This window comes from Somniosus microcephalus, chromosome 17 (assembly GCF_052327205.1).
Source record: "Somniosus microcephalus isolate GS21.2 chromosome 17, FLI_Smic_1.0, whole genome shotgun sequence".
NCBI lineage: Eukaryota > Metazoa > Chordata > Chondrichthyes > Squaliformes > Somniosidae > Somniosus > Somniosus microcephalus.
The window spans coordinates 8,171,322-8,197,889 of NC_141003.1; the positions used below are offsets into that span (position 1 = coordinate 8,171,322).

At 45.5% G+C, this 26,568-nt stretch overlaps 1 protein-coding gene across 4 annotated transcripts in view; it reads right to left on the reverse strand.

Moving 5' to 3' along the window:
- Window positions 1-1,444: 1,444 nt before the first annotated feature.
- The window catches only part of LOC147105485 (histidine ammonia-lyase-like), a 32,156-nt gene continuing 7,032 nt past the window's right edge, over window positions 1,445-26,568 (reverse strand). For 2 of the 4 annotated variants that reach the window (XM_086009888.1, XM_086009890.1), the window contains 12 exons: window positions 24,972-25,111; window positions 23,372-23,419; window positions 18,024-18,171; window positions 15,995-16,090; window positions 15,847-15,905; window positions 15,620-15,700; window positions 14,396-14,461; window positions 12,957-13,122; window positions 11,773-11,907; window positions 10,073-10,181; window positions 8,240-8,309; window positions 1,445-3,556 (listed from right to left, as the gene is read on the reverse strand). In XM_086009888.1, coding sequence (XP_085866014.1) covers window positions 3,497-3,556; window positions 8,240-8,309; window positions 10,073-10,181; window positions 11,773-11,907; window positions 12,957-13,122; window positions 14,396-14,461; window positions 15,620-15,700; window positions 15,847-15,905; window positions 15,995-16,090; window positions 18,024-18,171; window positions 23,372-23,419; window positions 24,972-25,111 — 1,178 coding nt within the window. In that variant the 3' untranslated portion in view covers window positions 1,445-3,496. Of the gene's footprint in view, window positions 3,557-8,239; window positions 8,310-10,072; window positions 10,182-11,772; window positions 11,938-12,956; window positions 13,123-14,395; window positions 14,462-15,619; window positions 15,701-15,846; window positions 15,906-15,994; window positions 16,091-18,023; window positions 18,172-23,371; window positions 23,420-24,971; window positions 25,112-26,568 lie in introns of those variants that run through there. The other 2 variants (XM_086009889.1, XM_086009891.1) reach the window with 2 other exon arrangements.

Sequence of the window (26,568 nt, forward strand, 5' to 3'; positions counted from 1 at the left end):
TCCTTTACACCCTGGGCCTTTCCATTGATCTTTCTAGCAGATTTGATGTACAGGTCTCTCCAGGCAGAGATTCAAGGTTACAATGAGCAGGATGTGGATGGAGAGCAAGATCGACCCTCCCCTTTAAGAACTGGCCGACACCAGTGTGTCTGTGTTCCATTGCTGACTGACATCATATGAGCTTCGCCAGCGCTCTGAGGTAACGCCTCGCTCCTCGGCGTTAGTGCCTTAAGAGAGGTGTGTAGCGCCTGATTTAACGCTCCAATCACCTCCAGGGGCGATAGAAGCCAAGTTTGCAGTTGGAGGCGATAATTAGCGCCAGGCGTTAAACTTTGCGCCCGGTCGATTATTGCGCCCCAAATGGAGCGATACCAAATTTCTCCCCCCAAAGATTCACAACGTTCAGTGAAGAAATTTCTCATCTCAATCCTAAATGGCCGACCCCTTATCCTGAGACTATGACCCCTAGTTCCCCAGCCAGGGGAAACATCCTCCCAACATCTACCCGGTCAAGCCCTGTAAGGATTTTATATATTTCAATGAGATCACCTCTCATTCTAAATTCTAGGGAATATAGGCCTAGTCTCCTCAATCTCTCCCCACAGAACAATCCTCCCAACCCAGAAATCAGTCCCAACTACTGATGTCAGGCTTTTCACAAAGAAACAGCCACTAAACAAGATACTGGGGATAAAATTGAGCTTCCCTTTCTGACTGCTTCAATGTTTCTATTGGGATAAATTCCTGGATATTACAAAGAAGTTATCACTTTCCTTTCAGCTGTCATGAAAGATCTCCACTTAGGAGTACAGCAAACATACAAAAAGTACAGTGAAGAAGTTTCTCCTCCTCTCAGTCCTAATTGGCCGACCCCTTAACCTGAGACTATGGCCAGTGATTCAGTGGAAGCTCTTTCTGTTGATGTAGACCAGTACATTACAGCTCAGGGCTTGGATGGGCAACTGTCCTAAATGACGGCCTGCCCTGGACTGCCAGCCAGGTGGTGAGATTGACCAGCCCTGTGTCGCTGCTGTTGCTAAACAGAGCACCTGTTCGGTACTTCGGCACACAGCAAGTTGGCTGGCACTGCAAGTGTTTCCCCAATAACAGTCTGGGAGGAGTTGGAAGTATAAAGGTTCAGGGTGATGACTGTGACAGGCTACAATTTACGCCACGCCCCCAAATGTTATTGAAAGGGTCAGGGATCATCACCCCAGTGAAATTATTGGGGAAGCTTTTGACCTTGGATTATAAATGTGGGCTGTGATGTACCATTGTCAATGCGATACTGCAGTTTGCTCACACCGAACGACAAACTAACACTTGGCTCTCTCAGGACTGTGTGATTGCTGCTCGCTCCTTAAAACAGCGCTAATACTCTTCGAATGGATTCAAATAAAGTGCGAAATCTAAGAGTTTATGGAAAAATAATGGAATTTTAGCCTGTTGTTATCTATATTTATTTATATTCCAATCGCATTAAAAGAGACATATATGCATTGACATGGTGATTAAACAGTACATTCCCCCAGTGTGACACAGGCCCAAATGGACAAAGGTTTGTATTTTTTATTTACGATCATGTCATACGCTGATATCAACGCATGAATAAACAGAGGCAATTCTCTTATCTTATTGTAGAGAATAAAAGAAAATGCTGAGAACCTGAAATCAAACAAAAAATACAGAGCAGATACGTATGACAACCAGACGGCTGGCTTCATGTTTCAGGTGTAGACCTTTCTTCAAAGGACTGAAAGTTCTGACCAACCTTCTCAGACTTTTTTGAGGGAGTGAGAATGCAAGTGGGCATTGAGAGCACCATGTTGTAGTGTGCCTGGGCTTCCAGAAAGCCCTCGAGAAAGTTCCACACGAAAGGCTGCTAAACAAGTGTAGGGCTGTGGGTATCCCAATTCAATTGGAGTTATGGAAGGAATTGGCTGAAAGGGAGGAAGCACCGTGCGCTAATGCTGGACTGGGACAATGTACTGAGTTAAATGTTTAGGCATTGGTGTCAGGGCTCTGCTGCTCCATCTATATAAATGGCCTGGAGTGAGAAATGCAATGCACGTTGGTCAAAATCAAAGATGATACTGAGTAAAGTAGGCCTATATTCTCCAGAGTTTAGAAGAATGAAAGGTGATCTCATTGAAACACCCAAAATTCTTAGAGGGCTTGACAGGGTAGATGCAGGGAGGATGTTTCCCCTGGCTGGGGAGTCTAGAATCAGGAGTCACAGTCTCAGAATAAGGGGTCGGCCATTTAGGACTGAGATGAGAAATTTCTTCACTCAGAGGGTGGTGAATCTTTGTAATTCTCTACCCCAGAGGGCTGTGGAGGCTCAGTCATTGAGTATATTCAAGACAGAGATTGATAGATTTTTGAATATTAAGGGAATCGAGGGATATGGGGATAGTGCAGGAAAGTAGAGATGAGGTAGAAGATCAGCCATGATCTTATTGAATGGCGGAGCAGGCTCGACGGGCCAGATGTCCTACTCCTGCTCCTATTTCTTATGTTCTTATACTAAACCTGGTGGGGAGGTGAGTAGGTCATTGAGTTGGATGATGAGCTATAGAAGGACCTAAGCAAAATTTGCATGTGAGTGGATTATGGAAGTTGAGAGTTAACAGTGCAAGGTGGAAAAATGGCGCTCACTCAATGAATGGTGTTGACATTGCATGAGGTTATAGTAGACTCAACTCTTACCACATCCAATCATTGCAATCACCAAATGCAAACAAGATGGGGAGCCAAACTTCTGGATGAATAGTGCAAGTCTGAGGCAGTACACTGCTCTGGTCAGGTCACAACTTGAGTACTGTGAGACACAAGGGAAACACTGATGCAGAAAAGGACCATGAGGCTGGTCCCTAGTGTCAGAGGTCAGAGTATGAGGAAAGGTCAGAAAAACTCAAGAGTCTTCAGCCTTGAAAAGTAAGTGAAGGAGAAGAGCCTTATAGAAATTTATATGAGATACTCAAGTGGAAACGAACGAGGTTAACCTGAAGCATTATTCGAGTTAAACTGTGACTACAGGGCAAGGGGAAAAGACAAGTTCAGGACTGATGTCAGGAATAATGACTTCATGCAAGTACCTTCACCACACGGACTGCAGCGGTTCAAGAAGGCTGCTCACCACCACCTCCTCAGGGACAACTAGGGATGGGCAATAAATGCCAGCCTTGCCAGCGATGCCCACATCCCGAGAATGAATTTTTTAAAAGGTGGATTCCTGGAACGGGGTCTGGTATTGGAGGCAAAAACTCTGGAATCATTCCAAAGGCAGTTGGTGTGATGGGAGGCTAACTGTTTCTACGGTAAGAGGAACTAAATGTGACAAATAGCCCCCCTCTCTTCTTTTTCCCAGGTGCTGAGGGAGTTGCTGCACATCTCTGTCACTTTTTGTTTTTATTTCTGATCACATTGTGGTTTATCTTACAAGCGCACAATTATTGATGGAGTCTTTGGATTCTGTGGTCAGTGAAGCAGATGTCTATTCTGGTGTTTGAACAAATCTGTAGTGTTCCATGTAGGGTCCTGCGGCTCGCCAAACCTGTGAACAGAAACCATTATGGATACACAGTTAGACCAACATTGATGAATTAATTAAGAATCACTTTTCTCACCACACGTCTCTGGGATAACCCAAACCCCACAGCAATGTGTTGGTACACTGCTCAATCAGACCCCCACTGCTGCATATTCAGGAGATAATGTAGTGTGCCGTCAAACTATCGAGTCCAAGGTTCCTCAATATGGAGCTGTTATGGGCACTTTAAGTGATTCTCAAAGGATGAGATCTGACACATCAACCTACCAATTCTCTCATTGTAGATTAGAATCTCCCAGCTACAGAGTGAAACATAGAAACATAGAAGATAGGAGCAGGAGTAGGCCATTCGGCCCCTCGAGCCTGCTCCGCCATTCAATGCGATCATGGCTGATCATCCAAATTCAGTACCCTGTCCCTGCTTTCTCCCCATACCCCTTGATCCCTTTAGCCTTAAGAAATATATCCAACTCCTTCTTGAATATATTTAATGTATTGGCCTCTACTGCCTTCTGTGGTAGAGAATTCCACAGGTTCACCACTCTCTGGGTGAAGAAATTCCTCCTCATTTCTGTCCTAAATGTCCTACCCCTTATCCTTAGACTGTGACCCCTGGTTCTGGACTCCCGACCATCGGGAACATCCTTCCTGCATCTAGTCTGTCCAGTCCTGTCAGAATTTTATCAGTTTCAATGAGATCCCCTCTCATTCTTCTAAACTCCAGCGAGTACAAGCCCAATCGACCCAATCTCTCCTCATACGTCATTCCTGCCATCCCAGGTATCAGCCTGGTGAATCTTCGCTGAACTCTTTCCATGGCAAGAACATCCTTCCTCAGATAAGGCGACCAAAACTGCACACAATACTCAAGATGTGGTCTCACCAAGGCCCTGTACAACTGCAGCAAGACATCCTTGCTCCTGTACTCGAATCCTCTCGCAATGAAGGCCAACATACCATTTGCCTTCTTAACCGCCTGCTGCACCTGCATGCTTACCTTCAGCGACTGGTGCACAAGGACACCCAGGTCTCGTTGCACTTCCCCTTCTCCCAATCTATTGCTGTTCAGATAATAATCTGCCTTCCTGTTTTTGCCACCGAAGTGGATAACCTCACATTTATCCACATTATACTGCATCTGCCATGCATCTGCCCAATCACCCAACTTGTCCAAATCATACTGGAGTTTCTCGGCATCCTCCTCACAGCGCACACGCCCACCCAGCTTTGTGTCGTCTGCAAACTTGGTGATATTACATCTAGTTCCTTCGTCTAGATCATTAATATATATTGTGAATAGCTGGGGTCCTGGCACCGATCCCTGTGGTACCCCACGAGTCACTGCCTGCCACTCGGAAAAAGATCCGTTTATTCCAACTCTTTGCTTCCTGTCTGCCAACCAGTTCTCTATCCAAGTCAGTACCTTACCCCCAATCCCATGTGCTTTAACTTTACACGCTAATCTCTTATGCGGGACCTTATCGAAAGCCTTCTGAAAGTCCAAATACACCACATCCACTGGTTCTCCCTTATCTATTCTACCAGTTACATCCTCAAAAAATTCCAGTAGATTAGTCAAGCACGATTTACCTTTTGTAAATCCATGTTGACTTTGTCCGATCCTGTCACTGTTTTCCAAGTGCTCTGCTATTACAACTTTTATAATGGACTCTAGCATTTTCCCCACTACCAATGTCAGGCTTACCGGTCTATAATTCCCCGCTTTCTCTCTACTACCTTTCTTGAAGAGTGGGGTTACATTAGCTACCCTCCAGTCCATGGGAACTGTTCCAGAGTCTATAGAATTTTGGAAGATGACCAGCAATGCATCTACTATTTCTAGGGCCACTTCCTTAAGTGCCCTAGGATGTAGATTATCAGGCCCTGGGGATTTATCAGCCTTCAATCCCGGCAATTTCTCTAACACCATTTCCCTACAAATACTGATTTCATTCAGTTCCTCCCTCTCATCAGACCCTATGTTCCCCGACATCTCTGGGAGGTTATTTGTGTCCTCCTTTGTGAAGACAGAACCAAAGTATGTATTTAATTGGTCAGCCATTTCTTTGTTCCCCATTATAAATTCCCCAGTGATTTAATAGAGGATGTTCATCAGTGTTATGGATTCTGGATAAGCCTTGCTTTCATAATGAAAGAAAGCAAAATTAACACAGTAATGGCATTAACTGCAGACTGTGAGAATCACACACACACATGCACACACTGAATGATAGGATTATCCTGCTCGTCAGCCCGGCAGAAAAGAAAGAAGACTTGCATTTCTACAGAACGTCCCAAAGCACTTTACAGTCAATAAAGTACTTTTGAAGTGTTGTCACTGTTGTAATGTGGGAAATGCAGCATCCGATCTTTGCACAACAAGGTTCCACAAACAGCAGTGTGACAATGACCAGAGAATCGGTTTCTGGGATGTTGCTTGAGGGACAAATATTGGCCGGGACACCGGGAATAACTCCCCTGTTCTTCTTTCAATAGTGCCGCGGGATCTTTCACATCCACCTGAGCTCGGTTTAACGTCTCATCCAAAAGATGGCACCTCCAACAGTGCAGCACTCCCTCAGTACTGCCACTCCGACAGTGCAGCGCTCCCTCAGTACTGCCACTCCGACAGTGCAGCGCTCCCTCAGTACTGCCCCTCCGGCAGTGCAGCACTCCCTCAGTACTGCCACTCCGACAGTGCAGCACTCCCTCAGTACTGCCACTCCAACAGTGCAGCACTCCCTCAGTACTGCCACTCCAACAGTGCAGCGCTCCCTCAGTACTGCCCCTCCAACAGTGCAGCACTCCCTCAGTACTGCCACTCCGACAGTGCAGCGCTCCCTCAGTACTGCCACTCCGACAGTGCAGCGCTCCCTCAGTACTGCCCCTCCGGCAGTGCAGCACTCCCTCAGTACTGCCACTCCAACAGTGCAGTGCTCCCTCAGTACTGCCCCTCCGGCAGTGCAGCGCTCCCTCAGTACTGCCACTCCGACAGTGCAGCGCTCCCTCAGTACTGTCCCTCCAACAGTGCAGCACTCCCTCAGTACTGCCACTCCAACAGTGCAGCGCTCCCTCAGTACTGCCACTCCAACAGTGCAGTGCTCCCTCAGTACTGTCCCTCCAACAGTGCAGCGCTCCCTCAGTACTGCCCCTCCAACAGTGCAGCGCTCCCTCAGTACTGCCCCTCCCACAGTGCAGCACTCCCTCAGTACTGCCACTCCGACAGTGCAGCACTCCCTCAGTACTGCCCCTCCGGCAGTGCAGCACTCCCTCAGTACTGCCCCTCCAACAGTGCAGCACTCCCTCAGTACTGCCACTCCAACAGTGCAGCGCTCCCTCAGTACTGCCACTCCAACAGTGCAGCGCTCCCTCAGTACTGCCCCTCCAACAGTGCAGCGCTCCCTCAGTACTGTCCCTCCAACAGTGCAGCACTCCCTCAGTACTGCCCCTCCGGCAGTGCAGCACTCCCTCAGTACTGCCCCTCCGGCAGTGCAGCACTCCCTCAGTACTGCCACTCCGACAGTGCAGCGCTCCCTCAGTACTGCCCCTCCAACAGTGCAGCACTCCCTCAGTACTGCCCCTCCGGCAGTGCAGCGCTCCCTCAGTACTGCACTGGGAGTGTCGGACTGGATTATGGACTCAAGCCTCTCAAGTGGGGCTTGAACCCACAACCTTCTGTCGCAGAGGCGAGTGTGCTACCTCTGAGCCACGGCTACAACCTGTAGCATGAAGGTCATTTTGCACCTGCGCGCTGCCAATGGGCAATTTCACCGACCGATCGACTGGACAATCACAGCGGCGAACTGATTTTCCATTCCGCCTGCCTGCGTTTTCCCGATAAGGCTGGCCAGTGGGCAGGATTCCTGCCGACGTCACGCACTTGGAAAATAATCCCTGCTAAGCCGCAGTGTCTCCCATGGGCGAGGCACCTCCCCCGTTAGTGGGTATCCATCGGACAACCTGGCCAAAAATTGCCAACACACCATCTGTGGAAGCTCACATGAAAAGGTCAGGCAAAGTCGGGATAGGAATTCAGGTCTGAGGCATGGAGCAAGTCACTGATGTTGTGAACCAACAGGCCGGTCTGATGCTTTAAGACACAAGGCAGGCTGAGACAATCAGGTGTAGGTTTCCAACTTGCCGCCCAGATGCCTAAGTGATCACAGAAATCACAGAAATCACAGAAATCACAGAAACCTCACAGTACAGATAGAGGCCATTTCGGCCCATCGAGCCTGCACCGACACATATCCCTCCCAATCCCCGTAACCCCTACACCAACACATATCCCACCCTATCCCCGTAACCCCACGTATTTAATCCCCCTAACACTAAGGGTCAATTTATCATAGCCAATCAACCTAACCCGCAGATCTTTGGACTGTGGGAGGAAACCGGAGCACCCGGAGGAAACCCACGCAAACACGGGGAGAATGTGCAAACTCCACACAGACAGTCATCCGAGGCCAGATTCGAACCCGGGTCCCTGGCGCTGTGAGGCAACAGTGCTAACCACTATGCCACCGTGATGTTGGGGATCGCATACATTTGGAAATGAAATTCATCCTCTTTCTACAACAGGGGGCCGACCCACTCGGTCAGGGTGGAAATCTACCCCTCCATGTCTAACCAGTATGACTGAGGCGTCAGCACACCCTCGAGGCGTCTGAAACTGTGATAACTTGCCTTTTCTTCAGTCAGCAGCCGCTGAACGATTTCAAAGTCTGGGGCCATAAATCGATCTTTAACTAAGGGCCTGTAGAGGAGAAGCAACACCAGTGAAAACACAAACATTCCTTACTACAAACTGTTGCCTTTTTTTATACTGGATATTTTCCTGGCGTTCAGTAACACGGACAATTTCCGCGAACCCTCACTCCCTACAAACCCAAAGGTGCCTTTCCTTGCCCAATATCTACATAAATGTAGGGAACCCAGGGGTCAAACAGAGAACCCACATTACTGCATTTAGGCTTACTGGATCTATCACATGACTTCCTTGACTATGGAAAGGCAGAAGAATAAACACTGCATCAGGCCACTGAGTTTACATCTGTGGGTCATCATTGGAGGTGCACTGGAAACAGATATAGAGCCTGGCGTGAGCAGGTGTAGGTTAATGATAACAAGGAAGGAGTCCTGGCAGTGATCATTGATAGCTAATAGTTCAAATCCAGTGTCAGGAATTGGCAGGGTCTAGATTGTTCAGTACAAAACTAGGGCCACAATAACATGGTTATATAAGGCCACACTTGGAGCACTGTGTAGAATTTTGGTGTCCCCACCTCAGGAAGGATATTATACCCCTAGAGAGGGTACAGAGAAGGACAACAATGGTCGAGCACGGAGATGGACTTCATGCCTTCACGTTGGGTTCACTATGGAAGCAGAGACTTAAAGGGGATCTGATTCAGGAATGTAAAATTAACGGCATCGTCAGCAGGTAAGTAGATAGATTGTTTGAGATGATGGGGTCAGATAGAACTGGGGGGGGGGGGGGCACTCGTATATGGAGGAAGCCAGGAGTGCAGTTTTCTTGGAGGGAGAGGATTTTGGGGGTGCGGAGTGAGGACTGAAGCAGCACTCCTTCATGGAGAACGAGGTGAGTGTGGAGTATGGATGGCAAGACTTAATATTCCAGAACAAAATGAAAAGGTCTGGGGTCTGCCCGATCACCCGTGAGAGGCTGGAGAGGAATTTTTGATGGATGATTCCTGAATTGGCTCGTGGTGTTTGTCTTTGCCCCTCGCAGGAGGTGGGGGAGGACGGGCAGCTTCTTGGGCATGAGATCAACAAAAGGTGGGGTGAGCGTGTATGAGGCTGAAGGCCATTCCTTGTCCTTGGTACTAAACATACAGGGCACACAAAACTGTGTCTTAGGCTACAAACTAATAGACTGATTTATTAAACAGCAACCCGATAAATAAGCAGCATTAAATACAAATAATAGATTTACAGAATTACACAGACTTTCCTGTTCCCCTTGGCATATTGAAACCAACAATGGTGTTTCTGCATCAATACTCAACGTAAAACTGAACCTCAAAATACAGTGGCAGTTTGTTAAAGAGTCTCTGACAGCATCTGACAGGTTGCTGATTGGGGAGAAAGTCAGCTTCTGATACACTGTTCAAAATCCTTCGAAGATATACCGAAACAAAGGACATTAAAAATTAACTAGCGATCAGGATTTCACTGAATTCAAAATGGCGCCTGTGCACACAAATACAGCTACCAATCAAATGTACCCTCCAAAACATATCCACACAGCATGGTTTTTTGGATTGGGAGTTGGAGTGTATCGAATGGGCTGTCCATTTTCTTTGTGAGCCTGGGTTGTTAGCTCTAGGGGGGTGAAACTGGCGACAGCGAATCGCCCGCCTGTTTTATACCGAGCCCCATCTTCTTTTCCACTTTTACTCTGAACGTCTATTGTGACCAGCTTCATTTTTGCCGCCCAACCAGCACTGATGCCTCATTACTCTAAACGTTTTAGTTTGAGCGGAACTTTTCACTTACTTCACCACTGAGCGGACGAGCTCGTAGACCCTTTCCAGAGGTTCCGTTGTGTGCAGCGGCCGCACAAACTCAAGACCCTGACACGCTGCAAGAAGTTCGATAGAAAGCACTGGAAGAAACCGGTTCCCACACAGGAGTTAACTTTTTAAACTGTCAATCTAAATGTTAACTAACCTAGTCTGATGCCAAGTGACTAAACTCATTAATAACAACAACTTGCATTTATATAGTGCATTTAATGTAGTAAAATGTCCCAAGGTGTTTCACAGGAGTGTTATCAGACAAAAACTGACACCGAGCCAAAAAAGGAGACAGGTGACCAAACGCTTGGTCAAAGAGGTAGGTTTTAAGGAGTGTCTTAAAGGAAGAAAGAGAGGAGCAGAGGTGGAGAGGTTTAGGCAGAGCTTAAGTCCTAGATGGCTGAAGACATTGCCAAAAATGATGGGACAAAGTAGGGGATGCACAGCATGCCATAATTGGAGGAACATAGAGATTTCGGAGGGTTGTAGGGCCAGAGAAGGTTTCAGAGATAGAGGGTGAGGGGGAAGGGCATAGAGGGATTTGAACACAAGGATGAGGCATTGTTGGACCGAAGGTCAGTGTTTTATTCATTCTCAGGACGTGGATGTCGCATTTATTGTCCATCCCTAGATGCCCTGAGAGGGTGGTGGTATTTCTGAGGGCTTTGCTAGGCCACTTCGGAGTGCTGTTAAGATTCAACCATGTTGGTGCAGGACTGGAATCACATATAGACCAGACCAGGCAAGGACGGTAAGTTTCCTTCAATAAGGAACATTAGTGAACCAGTTGGGTTTTTACAACAATGCGACAGCTCCATGGTCACTTTTACTGATACCAGCTTTCTAAAATTATTATTTCCTGATTTTTAAAAAAACTGAATTCAAATTCTCAAACTGCCACAATGGGATTTAAACTCATGTTCTGTGGCTTAATAGTCCAGGCCTCTGGATTACTAGTCCAGTAACGTAACCACTACACTACTGTACCTCAATGTAGGTCAGTTATCTGCAGAGACTAGAGGAGCACATAAGGTAAAGAGGAGATTTGATAGAGGTGTTGAAAATTCTGAGAGGTTTTGATGGAACAAATAAGGAGAAACTCTCTCCCGTGGCAGGAGGGTCGGTAACCAGAGGACACAGATTTAAAATACAGGAAACTTTTTTTTATCCAGCACCGACGGGACCGACGTGGTGCCGGTTCATCAAAAATTCCGGATAACCGAGAGCTATAGTAAAAGATACGGAGAGCTGAGAGCTCCGTATAAAGCAACAAACCCTGTTGCTTAGCAACAGGTGCAGAACAATGGCCACAAGTTCCAAGCGTCTCTGTAGCTTAGCAACAGTTGCAGCCACACCCTTGCACAGCAACAGATCGAGGAAGGCAAGTACAATATGAAGTAAAACTTACCTGAACCTACTCCTGAATTTTGCCGGTTAGCCGAGATTTCCGGTTATTTAGGTGCCGGTAAATCGAGAGTTTCCTGTAACTGGCAAAATAACCAGATATGTGCACCTGATACAGTGGGTTAAGGTTCATTTTGGATTGGGGTCCCAATAGAATCACAACAGATTAATGGAATGGAATGGAGTGTGAAAATGACAAGAACTGGCTGGATGGGCCAGAGGAGCTTTCCTCCCCACACCACATGGTCTAATATTACTCCCGCCCATTGGTCTTACCTTGTTCGACATGCTCAATGACCCTCAACGCCTTCCTGGCAGCCCATCCACCCATGGAGACGTGGTCCTCAGTGGCAGCGCTGGTGGACAGGGAGTCAACCGACGACGGGTGACACAGCACCTTGTTCTCAGAGACTAGAGAGGTGTTAGGTTAGCACCTGGTGGCTGGATGTTCTCATTGTTTTATTTTACTGTGTTTTATGTGTAATTGCTAAACAGCTCATCACTACAACAATTATAAAGAAAAAGTCCTAAATATATTATAAATAGAAAAGAAAAATCTTGCATTTATATAGCGCCTTTTATGACCTCAGGACGTCCCAAAGTGCTTTACAGTCAATGAAGTACTTTTGGAGTGTAGTCACTGCTGTAATGTAGGAAACACAGCTACCAATTTGCAGACAGCAAGCTCCCACAAACAGCAATGTGATAATGACCAGATCATCTGTTTTAGTGATGTTGGTTGAGGGATAAATATCGACCAGGACACCGGGGAGAACTCTCCTGCTCTTCTTCAAAATAGTGGCCACGGGATCTTTTACGTCCACCTGAGAGAGCAGACGGGGCCTCGGTTTAATGTCTCATCCGAAAGACATCACCTCCGACAGTGCAGCACTCCCTCAGCACTGCACTGGAGTGTCAGCCTAGTTTAAGTCTGACAAAAGGTCTTTGACCTGAAAAGTTGACTCTGTTTCTCACTCCACCGATGCTGCCTGGCCCGCTGAGTTTGTCCAGCGTTTTCTGTTGTTATTTTGGATTTCCAGCATCCGCAGTAGTTTGTTATTAGATTAAGTCTGTGTTTACTGGGAATAAGCAAAACACTGTACACAGATGAATGCAAAATACTGCAGATTTTGGAAACACTCGGCAGGTCGGGCAGCATCCGTAGAGCGAGGAAGGTAGGGTTAGTGTTTCTGATGAAAGGTCATCGACCTGAAATGTTAACCCTACCTTCCTCTCCCCAGACATGCTGCCTGACCTGCTGAGAGTTTCCAGCACTTTCTGTTTTTAATTCAGACTGATGCGTTTCAGAGAAAATGTTACCTATTTTTTACATTTAGTTAAAGAAAATGAAATAAATCATTCCCATGCTTTCATAATCCATGATTGTTCTATATGAGTGGATTGATTAGATGTTTTTGAGTTAGCGCCTGTCAAATTCTACGGTAAATAAGTGTTTGTACCTAATGCAGCTGCTGTACAGTGAGCCATCATAAAACCACAGTTCACACCCCCTTCATTGACCAGGAAGCCAGGCAGGTCACTCAAGGATGGATTACACAGTCTTTCAATTCTCCTCTCGCTGATTGAAGCGAGTTCGTGGACAGCAATCGCCAGATAGTCAAGGGCCTGCGGGCGTTACAAGGAGACAAGGCACAAGTGTCAGTACGTCCATTGTAGATGTGACCACAATTAGATTACCAACCCTCCTAGAATATCAGAGGTTACCTCTTCTGCTGATTAGATCTCCCCCAAAACATTAGCCTACAAATGACTGTTGGCGACATTAGTGGGTGTTTAAGGGGGAGTTTTAGCTCCCGAGTGGGAAGTTGGCAGGACGCACAGTCCACCTACCCAGGACTCTCCATGTGAGGCCAGGCCGATGCTAACTCCTGGACCTCACTCACATCCCGTCGGCCAGCTGACCGCCTGAAACTGCTTCCAGGCGAAAATTGGGCTCCTGTCGGCACTCAGGTGAGTTGGGGGGTGGGGGGGTTCAGCAGGGTCGCCCGGGTGAGAAAGGGGAAGAGCTGGGGGCAGCGAGACATAAACTTCCCCTGTGGGGCATGGTGGAGCTCCCCTTTCAGGGTCTCCACTTCATCCCCAACGGGTATTACTGAGCAGGGAACCTGCTGCGGGCCCCCCCGCTCATTATCAGGGAGTCAAGGGTTATGGGGAGCGGGCAGGGAAGTGGAGTTGAGGCCATGATCAGATCAGCCGTGATCTTATTGAATGCCAGAGCAGGCTCGAGGGGCCAAATGGCCGACTCCTGCTCCTATTTCTTACGTTCTTATGTACCTGCCTTTACAGTGCCAGTCCTATGCGCATCACTGAACCCTGATTAGCATATGTTAATGAGGCTCCCGCCTGAGTCAGTCTGGCAACAAATAGTCGGGTTAAAGCCACCGCCCCAGGAATGGAGGGGCAAATAGACCTGCTCGATTTCAACTCCCAGTCTGCCTGGTTTTCGTAGGGCGGAGGGGGTTAAAATTGCCGCTTTAATGCGTTTGTACAACTCCGCTCTCTCGGCTATTTTAATGCAGGTTGATATCTCTGTGATAACAATGGACTACGGAATGTCATGTGAACGAGTTAAGTGTTTATTGACTAATATTACCACAATAATTTCTAGATTCTCATTTCCTAAATCTTAAAAGCTTGCACGGTAATATTCTTTGGGCCAAGAGACGAGTTGCATTTTCCTTCTTAGCGTGCACTCAGGGAGTGACTATTACAAAGAGACAGAGATATAAAAGTTTATAAAGGAGTGAAGAGAAATCAATTCAATTTACCCAGCTGGATATTTTAGTGACTCTGTAACTTGTGTCTTTTCAGGTACTGATGTTTTTGTTTACTTAGAATGTCATTAAAGCAGGATACTTCTGGCAGACTGAACACTTACTTTAGCAGGATATTCTCCATGGAAATTCCCACCTGAAATGATATCCCCCCGCTCCGCAATCACAATCTGGAAACTGATTAAGGGCAAAAATTGTTCAGATTTTAAAGGATGCAAGCAAGTTCTCGTTGAAATAAAGCTGGGCGAGCACACCGATATTTAGAAGCTTTCTCCAACTGATGGGTTGACTGATGATTAGGTCAGGTGTGAGAGGTTAGAGATCATTTTCCTCCCTGTGAAACTGAATACTTTCCAAATGAAACTTTGGGGAAAGAAGAATTTAAATGCATTGTCAAGTTTTGTGTAATGATTATAATTTGAAAATAAAGACACTTTCACCATTTGTATTCACTGTCACACCAAGGTGATTCAATTGCCCATCATGGGGTATCGCAGTCTGATTAAACCCAGCCTTTGGAACCCCATCAAAGGCATGGCAAATGTCTTCTTCACTGAAGACTCAACTTGTTAGAACTTCAAATCAGAAAATATTTGAACTACTGTCCTTTCAGACACCCAATCATTTATTTGAGCACTGCATAATTTACAAATCAACCCGTGAGGTGCGAGTGGGTCTAAGATTCTACTCAGTGCTCAGTTTGTACGATCTCACTCAACTAGTATGTTGCAGATGCAATCCGAATAAATATTAGAAAGAAAGACTTGCATTTATATAGCACCTTTCATGAACTCAGGATGTTCACAAAGTGCTTTACAGCCAATGAAGTATTTTAAGTGCAGTCACTGTTGTAATGTAGGAAACATGCAACAAATTTGCGCACAGCAAGGTCCCACTAACAGTAATGTGATAAAGGACCACATGATCTGTTTTAAGCGTTGGTTGAGGGATAAGTATTGGCCAGGACCTCGGGGAGAACTCCCCTGCTCTCGAATAGTGAGATGGGATTTTTTAACTTAGCGGACAGTTAATCGTCTCATCCAAAAGACGGCACCTCCGACAGTGCAGCACTCCCTCAGTACTGCACTGGAGTGCCAGCCCGGATTTTGTGCTCAAGTCTCCAGAAGTGGGGCTTGAACCCACGAGCTATCTAACTCAGAGGCGAGAGTGCTACCACTGAGCCACAGCCGACACCTAAATAAACATTAAAGCCAAAAGTGAATGGTACACTTGTTGCCTTTATGTTGCTATTCTATTACTTATTATCTGAATATACTGATATAGTATCAGGCCCGTACTGCAGTGAAGCCAACCCCACTAAAGGATACTGGGTTATCAGTAACGCTGTTCATTTCAGTCATCAGAATATCTTTCACAAAAGCAATTGTGTCGTTGACTATACCATGGACCTGGAAGAGAGAATGCCCAGATCGGGGGAAATACACAATATTTAAAACCAGAACTCACATGGCCACTTTATTTACAGTGATTAGATTATTATAATAATAGTAAATAAATAAAAGCCTGTCGCACAGCTGAGCTTTATAATGCCTACCTGCGGGCAGCATCGTAGGGTGTAGGCATCCTGAACACGGCCACAGAACCGGTGGCTGCCTGTGAAAGTTTCACAAGGTTACAAGAACAGTCCCACAGACCTTTCAAACAGCGGTGAAGTCATTGTTACAGCGAGGCAAACACTTTACCTGTGATTTCAGATGGATGTACGTCAGAATCCAAGAGTGAACGCAATCGAGCGGCTACTTCTACCTGGCCCCGGTGAGGTCGTAGGTTATGGATATCTGTTTAATGTACAAGGCAATAGCATCAAGTTAACCCCTAGTTAATGTATTTTTTTTTAAAAGCCATGCATATCATCTTTGAGCCCCTTGAGATGCTGATTCACATTTTCACACATGGGTTAAACTGGATGGTAACATTTTAAAGATTCTGGCTCAACAGCATTTAAGGCAATTAATGCGATTGTGGAATTCAATTAATCACAGAATCATAGAACAGTACGGCACAGGGGGAGGCCATTCGGCCCATTGAGTCTGCGCCGGCTCTTTCAAAGTGCAATCCAGTTAGTCCCACTCCCCCGCTCTTTCCCCACATCCCTGCAATTGTTTCTTCTTCAAGTAATTATACAAAAGCAAAATACTGCAGATACTGGAAATCTGAAGTAAAAACAGAAAATGCTGGAAATACTCAGCAGGTCAGGCAACATCTGTGGAAAGAGAAACAGAGTTAATGTTTCAGGTCGATGACCTTTCGTCATGTAAAGGCTACTATTGAATCTGTATCCACCCACCCTATCAGGCAGCGCATTCCAAATCCTAACCACTCATTGCGTTAAAAAGTTTTTCCTCATGTCGCCTCTGGTTCTTTTGCCAATCACCTTGAACCTGTGCCCTCTGGTTATTGACCCTTCAGCCATTGGAAACAATTTCTCTTTATTTACTCTATCTAAATCCTTCATGATTTTAACCCCTCTTAAATCTCCTCTTAGCCTTCCCTGCTCTAAGGATAACAACCCCAGCTTCTCCAGTCTATCCACGTAATTATAATCCCTCATCCCTGGAACCATTCTAGTAAATCTCTTCTGTACCCTCTCCAAAAGGTCCTTCCTAAAGTGTTGTGCCCAGAATTGAACACAATATTCCAGTTGGGGCAGCAGTAGTGTTTTATATAGGTTCAGTATAACTTCCTGGCGTTTGTACTCTACACCTCTATTGATAAAGCCCAGAATCCCATATATTTTACTAACTGCTTTGTTAACCTGTGCTGCCACCTTCAAAGATTTGTGCACAAACACCCCCAGGTCTCTCTGTTCTTGCACCCCCTTTAAAATTGTACCATTTAGCTTGGAATGTCTCTCCTCATTCTTCCGACCAAAATGTATCAGCTCACACTTTTCTGTGTTGAATTTTATCAGCCACATGTCCGCCCATTCCACCAGCCTGTCTATATCCTCTTGAAGTCTATTATTTCTTCCTCACTGTTTACTACACTTCCAAGTTCCATGTCATCTGCAAATTTTGAAATTGTCCCGTGTCCCCAAGTCCAAGTCATTAATGTGTACCAAAAACTGCAGTGGTCCTAGTACTGAACCCTGGGGAACACCAATGTATATCTCCCCAAAGTCCGAAAAGCAGCCATTCACCTGTTTTCTGTCCCTTAGCCAATTTTGTATCCATGCTGCTGCTGCCCCTTTCATCCATGGTTCCAATTTTGCTAACAAGCCTAGTATGTGGTACTTTATCAAACGCCTTTTGATAGTCCATATACACATCAACTGCCCTGCCCTCATCCTCTGTTACCGCATCAAAAAACTCAATCAAGTTGGTCAAACACGATTTGCCCTTAACAAATCCGTGCTGGCTCTCCTTTATTAGTCCGTGCTTGTCCAAGAGGCTGTTAATTTTCTCCCGGATTAATGTGATTGGGGAATTAAGTTAATTTTAGCTGATCAGCAATTCATAAATCACAACATGGTGAATTTACCTGAACCGTCCAGTCACCATGTGTTGAGACCTTATTTAATACCAATCAGTGCATTGAGGGGCATTTTTTTTATTTCATCAGGTTCAAACACAGCAATGAAAGCAACTAACCCTGCTCGATAAACGCTTGGAGTCCCGGATCACAGTGTGCAGACTGTTATATGAGGATCTCACACCGGTTGGAGCAAGGAGCCCCTCACTTCGGGGGCACGCTCTGTGTAACATCACTCACCGCTGTCGAAGGCTCTGGTGGTGCCTTTCAGAACCTCCAGTGTAAGCGCCGCTATAATGTCCGCCTGTCGGGCGATCGCCATCGCTCTCTCCACTGCCTCAGCGCCCAGTGACGTGATCATCTGGGTCCCGTTGATCAGGCCCAGTCCCTAGGTACGAATAACCAGTTGAGTTGGATATAAAATGATTTCAATAAACACTAAACAGATAACAACTGAGTCATAACTTAACACTTAAAATACAAATTTGTAGGAATGAATGCTTGCTCCTGAGATATCTGTAAATGTTCCCTAAATATCATTTATGGAGAGAGCAGTGTTAGTACATCAGGGCGCAATGTGGAAATCTTGTTGACTAGGTTCTGCATCTAAACAAATGATTAAACCAATAAATGCTAGTAATGATCAATGAGTAATTATTCAATCATTAAGTAAAAGTGAATGATAACTGTGGTCATCTGTAATATGGCTGATCCTGTAATAGAAAACAATGGTACTGTAATAAAATATATTTGCATTTTCAAGTTGTTTCAAACAAACATCAAATAATTTGGCAAGACTAGGTGGTACTCCAAACAAAGAGAACTCTTCCAGATGTGTAGTGATGTAACAAAAGAGTCTCACACATCAAGGAACTTTAAAGTAAGCTTTAAACAACTTATAATTAAACTATAACCATGCCTCTAGGTGAAGCCCTTTTACCATACTGAGCAGTTCAGTATTTATACTAGTCCAAACACAGGAAGTGACGTATGCACAGGAAGTGATGTATGCACAGAGTTCACAGTTCACAGGAAGTGATGTGCACATAACTTCCCGGAAGTTATTATTATCACATTCTTCCCTCCTGCGAGATTAGAAGGCTGTGGTCTTCCTTTTATTCCGCAGCCGCCGAACGAGGAAGAGTCGCACCCATTTGGGTTCCCGTCGTAGAGGGTTGCTGGTCCGCTTACATGCTGTTGGCCATTGGTCAGGGTCTGTGTGGCCTGGATTACCCTGTGAAGGGTCGGGGAGATCATGGCTTCGTGTACGAGTCCCAATAGGTGCAGAGTCGGTCTGTCTCTGTTCAGAGGGAGGTGCAGAGCTGGTCTGTGGCGGATCAGTACTTTGGTGCGCGGTACTGGGAGGGTCACAACTTTGAGTACAGCGTTCTACCGGCACCAAGCTAGTTGGTGTCAGATCAGGATCCTGGAGAGGGGTACCCGGTTGGTTCCAAGAGGCTCCTGGTAAAATACCATCACTCGATGTCCCACTAGGTCCTGGTGGGCAGGGAGCCAGATCCCGTAATGATACGGTAGATTCTCGGCCGTCGGGATATCGTATGTATGCATAGGTGGGGTTGGCATCGGTTAGTTCGACCTCGTCTACGAGAGGGTCATTTTTAGACGTCCGAACGTATCTTCGGAGTAGTACAGGTCCAGGAGTAGTTAGCCATGATGGGAGGGATGTCCCATAAGATGAGCGACGCTGGAATCCAAAGAACCGCTCATGAGGTGTAGTATTTGTGGCTGTAGAAAGAAGGGACCGTATAGAGTGCAATGCATCCGGAAGCACTGTTTCCCATTGCTAGTTTGGTAGGCCCCGAGATCTTAAAGCAAGATGTACGGAATTCCAGATGATACCGTTATACCTCTCTACCTGTCCATTTCCGATGGGATGATATGGCGTCGTTTTGCTTGTAGCAATTCCCCGTTCTGAGAGGTAGTCCTTGAGTTCCCTTGACATAAAGGATGGACCCCGATCCGAGTGAATGTAAGCCGCCATGCCACAGAGAAAATACCTGCTCAAGGCAGCAGATTATTGTGGACGCCAGCATATTGGAGCAGGGGAAGGCAAACGGAAAATGTGAATATTCATCAATCATGGTGAGCAAATATGTGTTCCGAGTTGAAGAGGGTACTGGGCCCTTAAAATCGATGCTAAGTCGTTGCATCGGTTGGGTTGCGTGTATGAGCATACCATCTGAGGGGCGGAAGAACTGAGGTTTTAATTCTGCACAAAGCCGGCATTCTGAGCACATTTTCTTTACATCTCCAGTAGAAAAAGGGAGATTCCGTGATCGTACGAAATGTAGCATGCGCGTAACGCCAGGATGACACAATCCATTATGGACATCTATGAGAGTAGAGGACGACATAGTGGAGCAGAATGCTCGTGTGAGGGTATCCGGGGCCACATTCTCCTTGCCAGGTCGATAGTGAATGGTATAACCAAAAGAGGCCAGTTCCATCCTCCAAAGCTGTATTTTATTATTCTTAATTTTGGTTCGTTTTCGATTATCGAGCATGAAGGCGACTGATCGCTGGTCCGTGATTAATGTAAAGTGCTGGCGAGCTAGGAAATGGTTCCACTTCCGTACCGCCTCTATGATGGCTGTGGCTTCCTTCTCAACCGGAGGATAATGTAGCTCGGCACCTTGCAAGGTCCTGGACATAAATGCTACAGGACGACCTTCCTGATTTAGAGTAGCCGAGATCACCACCTCCGAGGCATCACATTCGACTATGAAAGGGAGATTCTCATCGATGGAGTGAAGAGCCGCTTTCTCCAACTGTTTTTTGAGAAGGTTAAAGGCTGCAACAGCCGCTGTTTCCAATGGAAATGATCTAGCATGCAGCAAGGGTTGGATTTTGTCTGAAAAATGAGGAATCCATTTAGAGTAGTATGCAAACAGACCGAGAGCCCGACGTAAAGAAGCCGGATTCTTAGGTGACGGGAGCTCTTGGAGCGGGCGAAGTCTTTCTGGGTCTGGCTTAATGATACCATTGCCTACGCAGTAGCCAAGGATGTTGATGGTCGGTTGCGACTCAACAGATTTAGATTCATTCAAAGTTAAGTTACGGTGATGGAGGGCATCCCGAAATTTTTGGAGGTTGGCGTCGTGTTCCTGTTGATCGTGACCTGCAATAGTAATGTTATCAAGATAGGGAAAAGTGTCCCTTAAGTTTTCCTGCTTAACCAGGCCATCCATTGCCCGTTGGAAGACAGCCACTCCATTAGTAACCCCGAATGGGAGGCGACGAAATTGGTACAGCCGTCCATTAGCCTCAAAGGCCGTGTACTGCTTATCTGAGACCTTCAAGGGTACCTGATGATAGGCACTTTTTAAATCGTAAGTTGAGAACACTTTGTATTCGGCCAGTTTATTAACCATATCATCAATGCATGGCAATGGGTAGGCGTCCAAGTCAGTATATTGATTGATGGTTTGCGAATAATCAATGCATAGTCGTTGTTTGTGAGGTTTTAGAGGGTTCTTGACGATGACGATTTGAGCCCGCCAGGGCGACGAACATGGTTCGATGATATCCTCTGCTAAAAGTCGAGAGATTTCAGCCTCAATAAAAGATTGGTCTTCCTAACTAAAGCGCCGCGATTTCGTTATTATTGGTTTGCATCGAGGAGGAATACTGGCAAATAATGAGGGTTCATCAAGTGAAGCTGCTGATAATGCACAAAATGGTAATTTAGACAGTATATTAGAAATAGTAAGTCCAGGTTTGGATCCGCCGAACTCAATGGTGAGTTTCTTATGCTGTTTTTGAAAATCCAGCCCTAAGATGAGATCACTACATAAGTCCTTGAGCACCGAAAGTCGGGTGGAGGGATACATGCGACCATTAAGTGTCATATCAATAATACAAAAGCCGGAGATTCTGGTATTAAGTGATGACTGAGCCATCGCAATTGCCTGGTCCGATGGGAAGATATGTAGTTTCAATTTCGCAACAATCTGTTCTCTAATGAAACTATCAGTACTTCCTGAGTCAATTAAGGCATCTAAGGTATGCCCATTAATTGAAACTTTTGTAGCTGCATGAAACAGGTTCTGTGGGCAAGCAGCTGTAATTGGTGTGGTTGCACAGAGAGTGGCTGAAACTCTAGGTGTGCTTCTTCGGGAGAGAGCCCGAGAGGAAGCTTGATAGGTCCTAGCCGGAGCATCTTGATAGGCCCTAATTGGGGCAGTTCGGTAGGCCTTAGCTGGGTAGGCCCTCGTAGAGGCTCTTGATTGGCAAGCTTTTGCAAAGTGTCCCTTTTTATCGCAATGACTGCAGATCGCATTGCGAGCAGGGCAGAATTTCCTAGGGTGAAAAGAATCTCCACAAAAGAAGCATTCCTTCCTAGATTGCCAAGAGGCTGCTAAAGTGGGGTCATACTCCTCTTCTTCATCAGAATTATCATCAGGATTAGATTCCTCCATGATAGGGTTCACCTGAGGCCACTTGAATCGTCTGGTTGCAGTTACAGCAGCAGATCGAGATCTGGGCAGCTGATAGAGGTCTGCATTTTTCTTTGCTAAATCCAGAGAACAAGCCAGGTCAAAAGCCTTTTGTAGCTCAAGCGTTTTACTTTCTAGTAGACGCTGGCGTATAAATGGAGAGGCAATCCCGCAGATGAAAGCATCACGAATCATTTCTTCGCGGTACAGCTCAGCCGAGGCTGCCTGAAAGTTACAATCTACGCTGAGCCTGCGAAGTTCTTGAAGGAATTCGTTAATCGATTCCCCTGGCCCTTGTCGGGCTGTGGCCAGTAGATGTCTAGCATAGACCTCATTTGCGGTCTTGGCATATAGTTTTTTAAGTGCCCGGATCACCTCATCGTAATTATCCCATTCATCAACATATTCAAACACTGTTGGGGTCACATAGTTGATAAGTATCCTCAGTTTAGTAGAAGCATTCGCTTTACATTCATCAAGAAAATTCTCAAAAGTACGGTACCAATGCTTCCATACCCTGCCAGCTGCTGGTGCGTTTGGGTCCAAGTCCAGATGAGTAGGTTTAAGGATGTTTTCCATGATGGGTGGTTCCCTGGATCCTTAACTCCGAGTTTGTCCGAAGGTCTAGTATTTGTGAGTGTAAATACTAAGTTGTTTAAATTGATGTAACAAAAGAGTCTCACACATCAAGGAACTTTAAAGTAAGCTTTAAACAACTTATAATTAAACTATATCCAAGAGCGGTCTTCACCATGCCTCTAGGTGAAGCCCTTTTACCATACTGAGCAGTTCAGTATTTATACTAGTCCAAACACAGGAAGTGACGTATGCACAGGAAGTGATGTATGCACAGAGTTCACAGTTCACAGGAAGTGATGTGCACATAACTTCCCAGAAGTTATTATTATTATCACATGTAGTATACAGTGTCCCTTATACAGTCCTTCCCCAAATCATAGGTCAGTGAATAACCAGCATTCAAAAAACAATCAATGAAAGTAAAGAACTCTTACAGGTACCGCAACTAGATATTCTGTTGCTTGATGAGATATGAGTTGGTAATAATTAATACTTGTTAAAATCATGTTTAAATCATGTTTTACTGGTTAAAGCATTTTACTGTTCTATTACCTCTTTAGCTTTGAGTGAAATCGGCTGGAGACCATGAGCTTGCAAAACCTGATGGAGTGAGTTAGAGTTACTTTTCTGAACTTCTGTTTTATCATCGAATCATACAGAATCATAGAATCATACAGAATCATGGAATCATAGAATCATAGAGAATCATGGAATCATATAGAATCATGGAATCATACAGAATCATACAATCATACAGAATTAGGGAATCATGGAATCATACATAATCATGGAACCATGGAATCATTGAATCAGACAGAATTATGGAGTCATGCAATAATACAGAATCATACAGAATCATGGAATCATGCAATAATACAGAATCATGAAACCATGGAATCATTGAATCATACAGAATTATGAAATCATGGAATCATATAATCATACAGAATCATGGAATCATGCAATCATACAGAATTATGGAGTCATGGAATCATAGAATCATACAGAATCATGGAATCATACAGTATCATGGAATCATAGAATCATACAGAATTATGAAATCATGGAATCATATAATCATACAGAATCATGGAATCATGCAATCATACAGAATTATGGAGTCATGGAATCATAGAATCATACAGAATCATGGAATCATACAGTATCATGGAATCATAGAATCATACAGAATTATGAAATCATAGAATCATACAGAATCATGAAATCATACAATCATACAGAATTGTGGAATCATACAGAGTTATGGAATCATACAGAATTATGGAATCATACAGAGTTATGGAACCATTGAATCATACATATTTATGGAATCATACAGAATCATGGAATCATACAATCATACATAATTATGGAATCATACAGAATTATGGAATCATTGAATCATACAATCATATGGAATCATGGAATCATACAGAATTATAGAATCATGGAATCATACAATCATACAGAATTATGGAATCATACAGAATTATGGAATCATACAGAATTATGGAATCATACAAAATTATGGAATCATGGAATCATACAGAATCATACAGAATTATAGAATCATGGAATCATACAAAATTATGGAATCATGGAATCATACAGAATTATGGAATCATGGAATCATACAGAATTATGGAATCATTGAATCATACAATCATATGGAATCATGGAATCATACAGAATTATGGAATCATTGAATCATACAATCATATGGAATCATGGAATCATACAGAATTATGGAATCATTGAATCATACAATCATACAGAATCATGGAATCATACAGAATTATAGAATCATGGAATCATACAATCATACAGAATTATGGAATCATACAGAATTATGGAATCATACAGAATTATGGAATCATGGAATCATACAGAATCATACAGAATTATGGAATCATGGAATCATACAGAATTATAGAATCATGGAATCATACAAAATTATGGAATCATACAGAATCATGGAATTATGGAATCATACAGAATCATACGGAATTATGGAATCATACAGAATTATGGAATCATAGAATCATACAGCACAGAAGGCAGCCATCCAGCCCATTGTGTCTGTGCCGTAAAACACAGTTTTTAATCGGTTGAAATCCAGATAAGAAACAAGGAGCAGGAATTACAGACTCACATATTTAGCATCAGCCCAGCCACTTTTTGGCGACCACATTTTGCCTTCACCCATCAGTCCCAGGGTAAGGTGAGCAAGGGGAGCGAGATCCCCACTGGCCCCAACAGTTCCCTTCTCTGGGACGTAGGAGAGACAGGAAGCTACAGGAGGCCGAGAGAGAGAGAGAGAGAATGGAGCAGGATCACAGCTTGACAAAACATAGGCCTAGAAATTCGGTATAGCCGCGTTTGGGGCGCTAGTCCTGGCGATGCGCAAAGTTTAGCGCCAGGCGCAATTTAGCGCCACCTAGTGCGATATTGGGTTGCAGCATCCCTAAAGTTGATTGCGGCGCTAAATCAGGCGATGCACGCTACTCTTAAGGCGCTAACCCGGCGGCGCAACCCAATTTCGCGGCGGCGGGGCGCAGCGAAGGTGCTGTCAATAATCACTTTCCCTGAGACACACTGGCGCCGGCCAGCTCTTAAAGGGGCAGGTCAATTGGCATCACCAGACACACTCACTGCCTTGTAGGCCTTCAAAGCGGTGGGAGCCTACCTGTGGCGCACCAGCCTAGCAAGACATGGAAAGGGTGAGGCAGAGGGCGGAACGCCTCACTGATGGGGCATTGGATGCTTTGGTTGGCGCAGTGGAATCAAGGCTGAGGAAGATGGTCAGAATGTGATTTATGTTTTGGACAGTCTCCCGGGTGCGAGAGCCAGTTATGTGTCAGTGTATTCATTTTGCTTTCTGCTGCCATAGCTTTCGCATGTTTGAAGGAACCACATTTTGTGTAATGAAACACTTTCTTCATTTACAATGGCCATGCCTGCTATTTACATGCATCTTGCCCTTCACAGGCTTGGGGGTATCAGACCGGTTCCATTCCTGTTCTTGGAATGGCAGCAAGCATTCCATGAGAGGGGCCTAGAAGCTACTTCTGATCAGCCTCTGACGCGCAGCCTGAGAGGAGCCGCTCGCGTAGAAGTTCAGGCCAGCAGGCATCTTCTCAGCCACCGACAGAGATGTCCTGCACCTTATCTGAGGCTGCAGATCTGGCTGAAGCAGCTGGCACAGCTCAGTCACCACCTCCTTTCTAAATCGCAGCCTTCTGACACACTGCTCCTCCGGCATGTTCATGTAGGAAAACTGCTGTCGGAAAACCCTGCCAGCGTAAGGTCTGCTGTGGCGATGTCTGTTGGCCCTCCTCCGTCTGGCCATGCCCGCCCCCCTCTCCCAGCGTCTCAGTGCCCTTTCCAGATGATTCAGCAGCAGGACGTTCCCCTCCAATGCAGCCCCCATAATAAGTGCCCACAGGAAGGTTCCCCGTTGTCAAGGCTCACCAACAGCAAGGTGATGGTCAGAAGGCTGAAGATCGTCTGCCTGCGCTGGCTCAATGGTCAAATGGCTCTCAGTGTGCAGCTCAGCAACTCTTTGTAACTCTCGAGGAAGTTGTGCTCCAAAAATGGCTGCCGCTTTCAAACCACACCAGTCCCCTTTAAATAACGCTCCTCCAGCCCGAGAGCGACTTGGTAAGGTTCCAGGTAAGCTGTCACTATTAGCGCCAGGTGCTACGGAGGGGGGTGCCACTGAATTTCCGGTCCGGGGTGCCCAAAAGGCG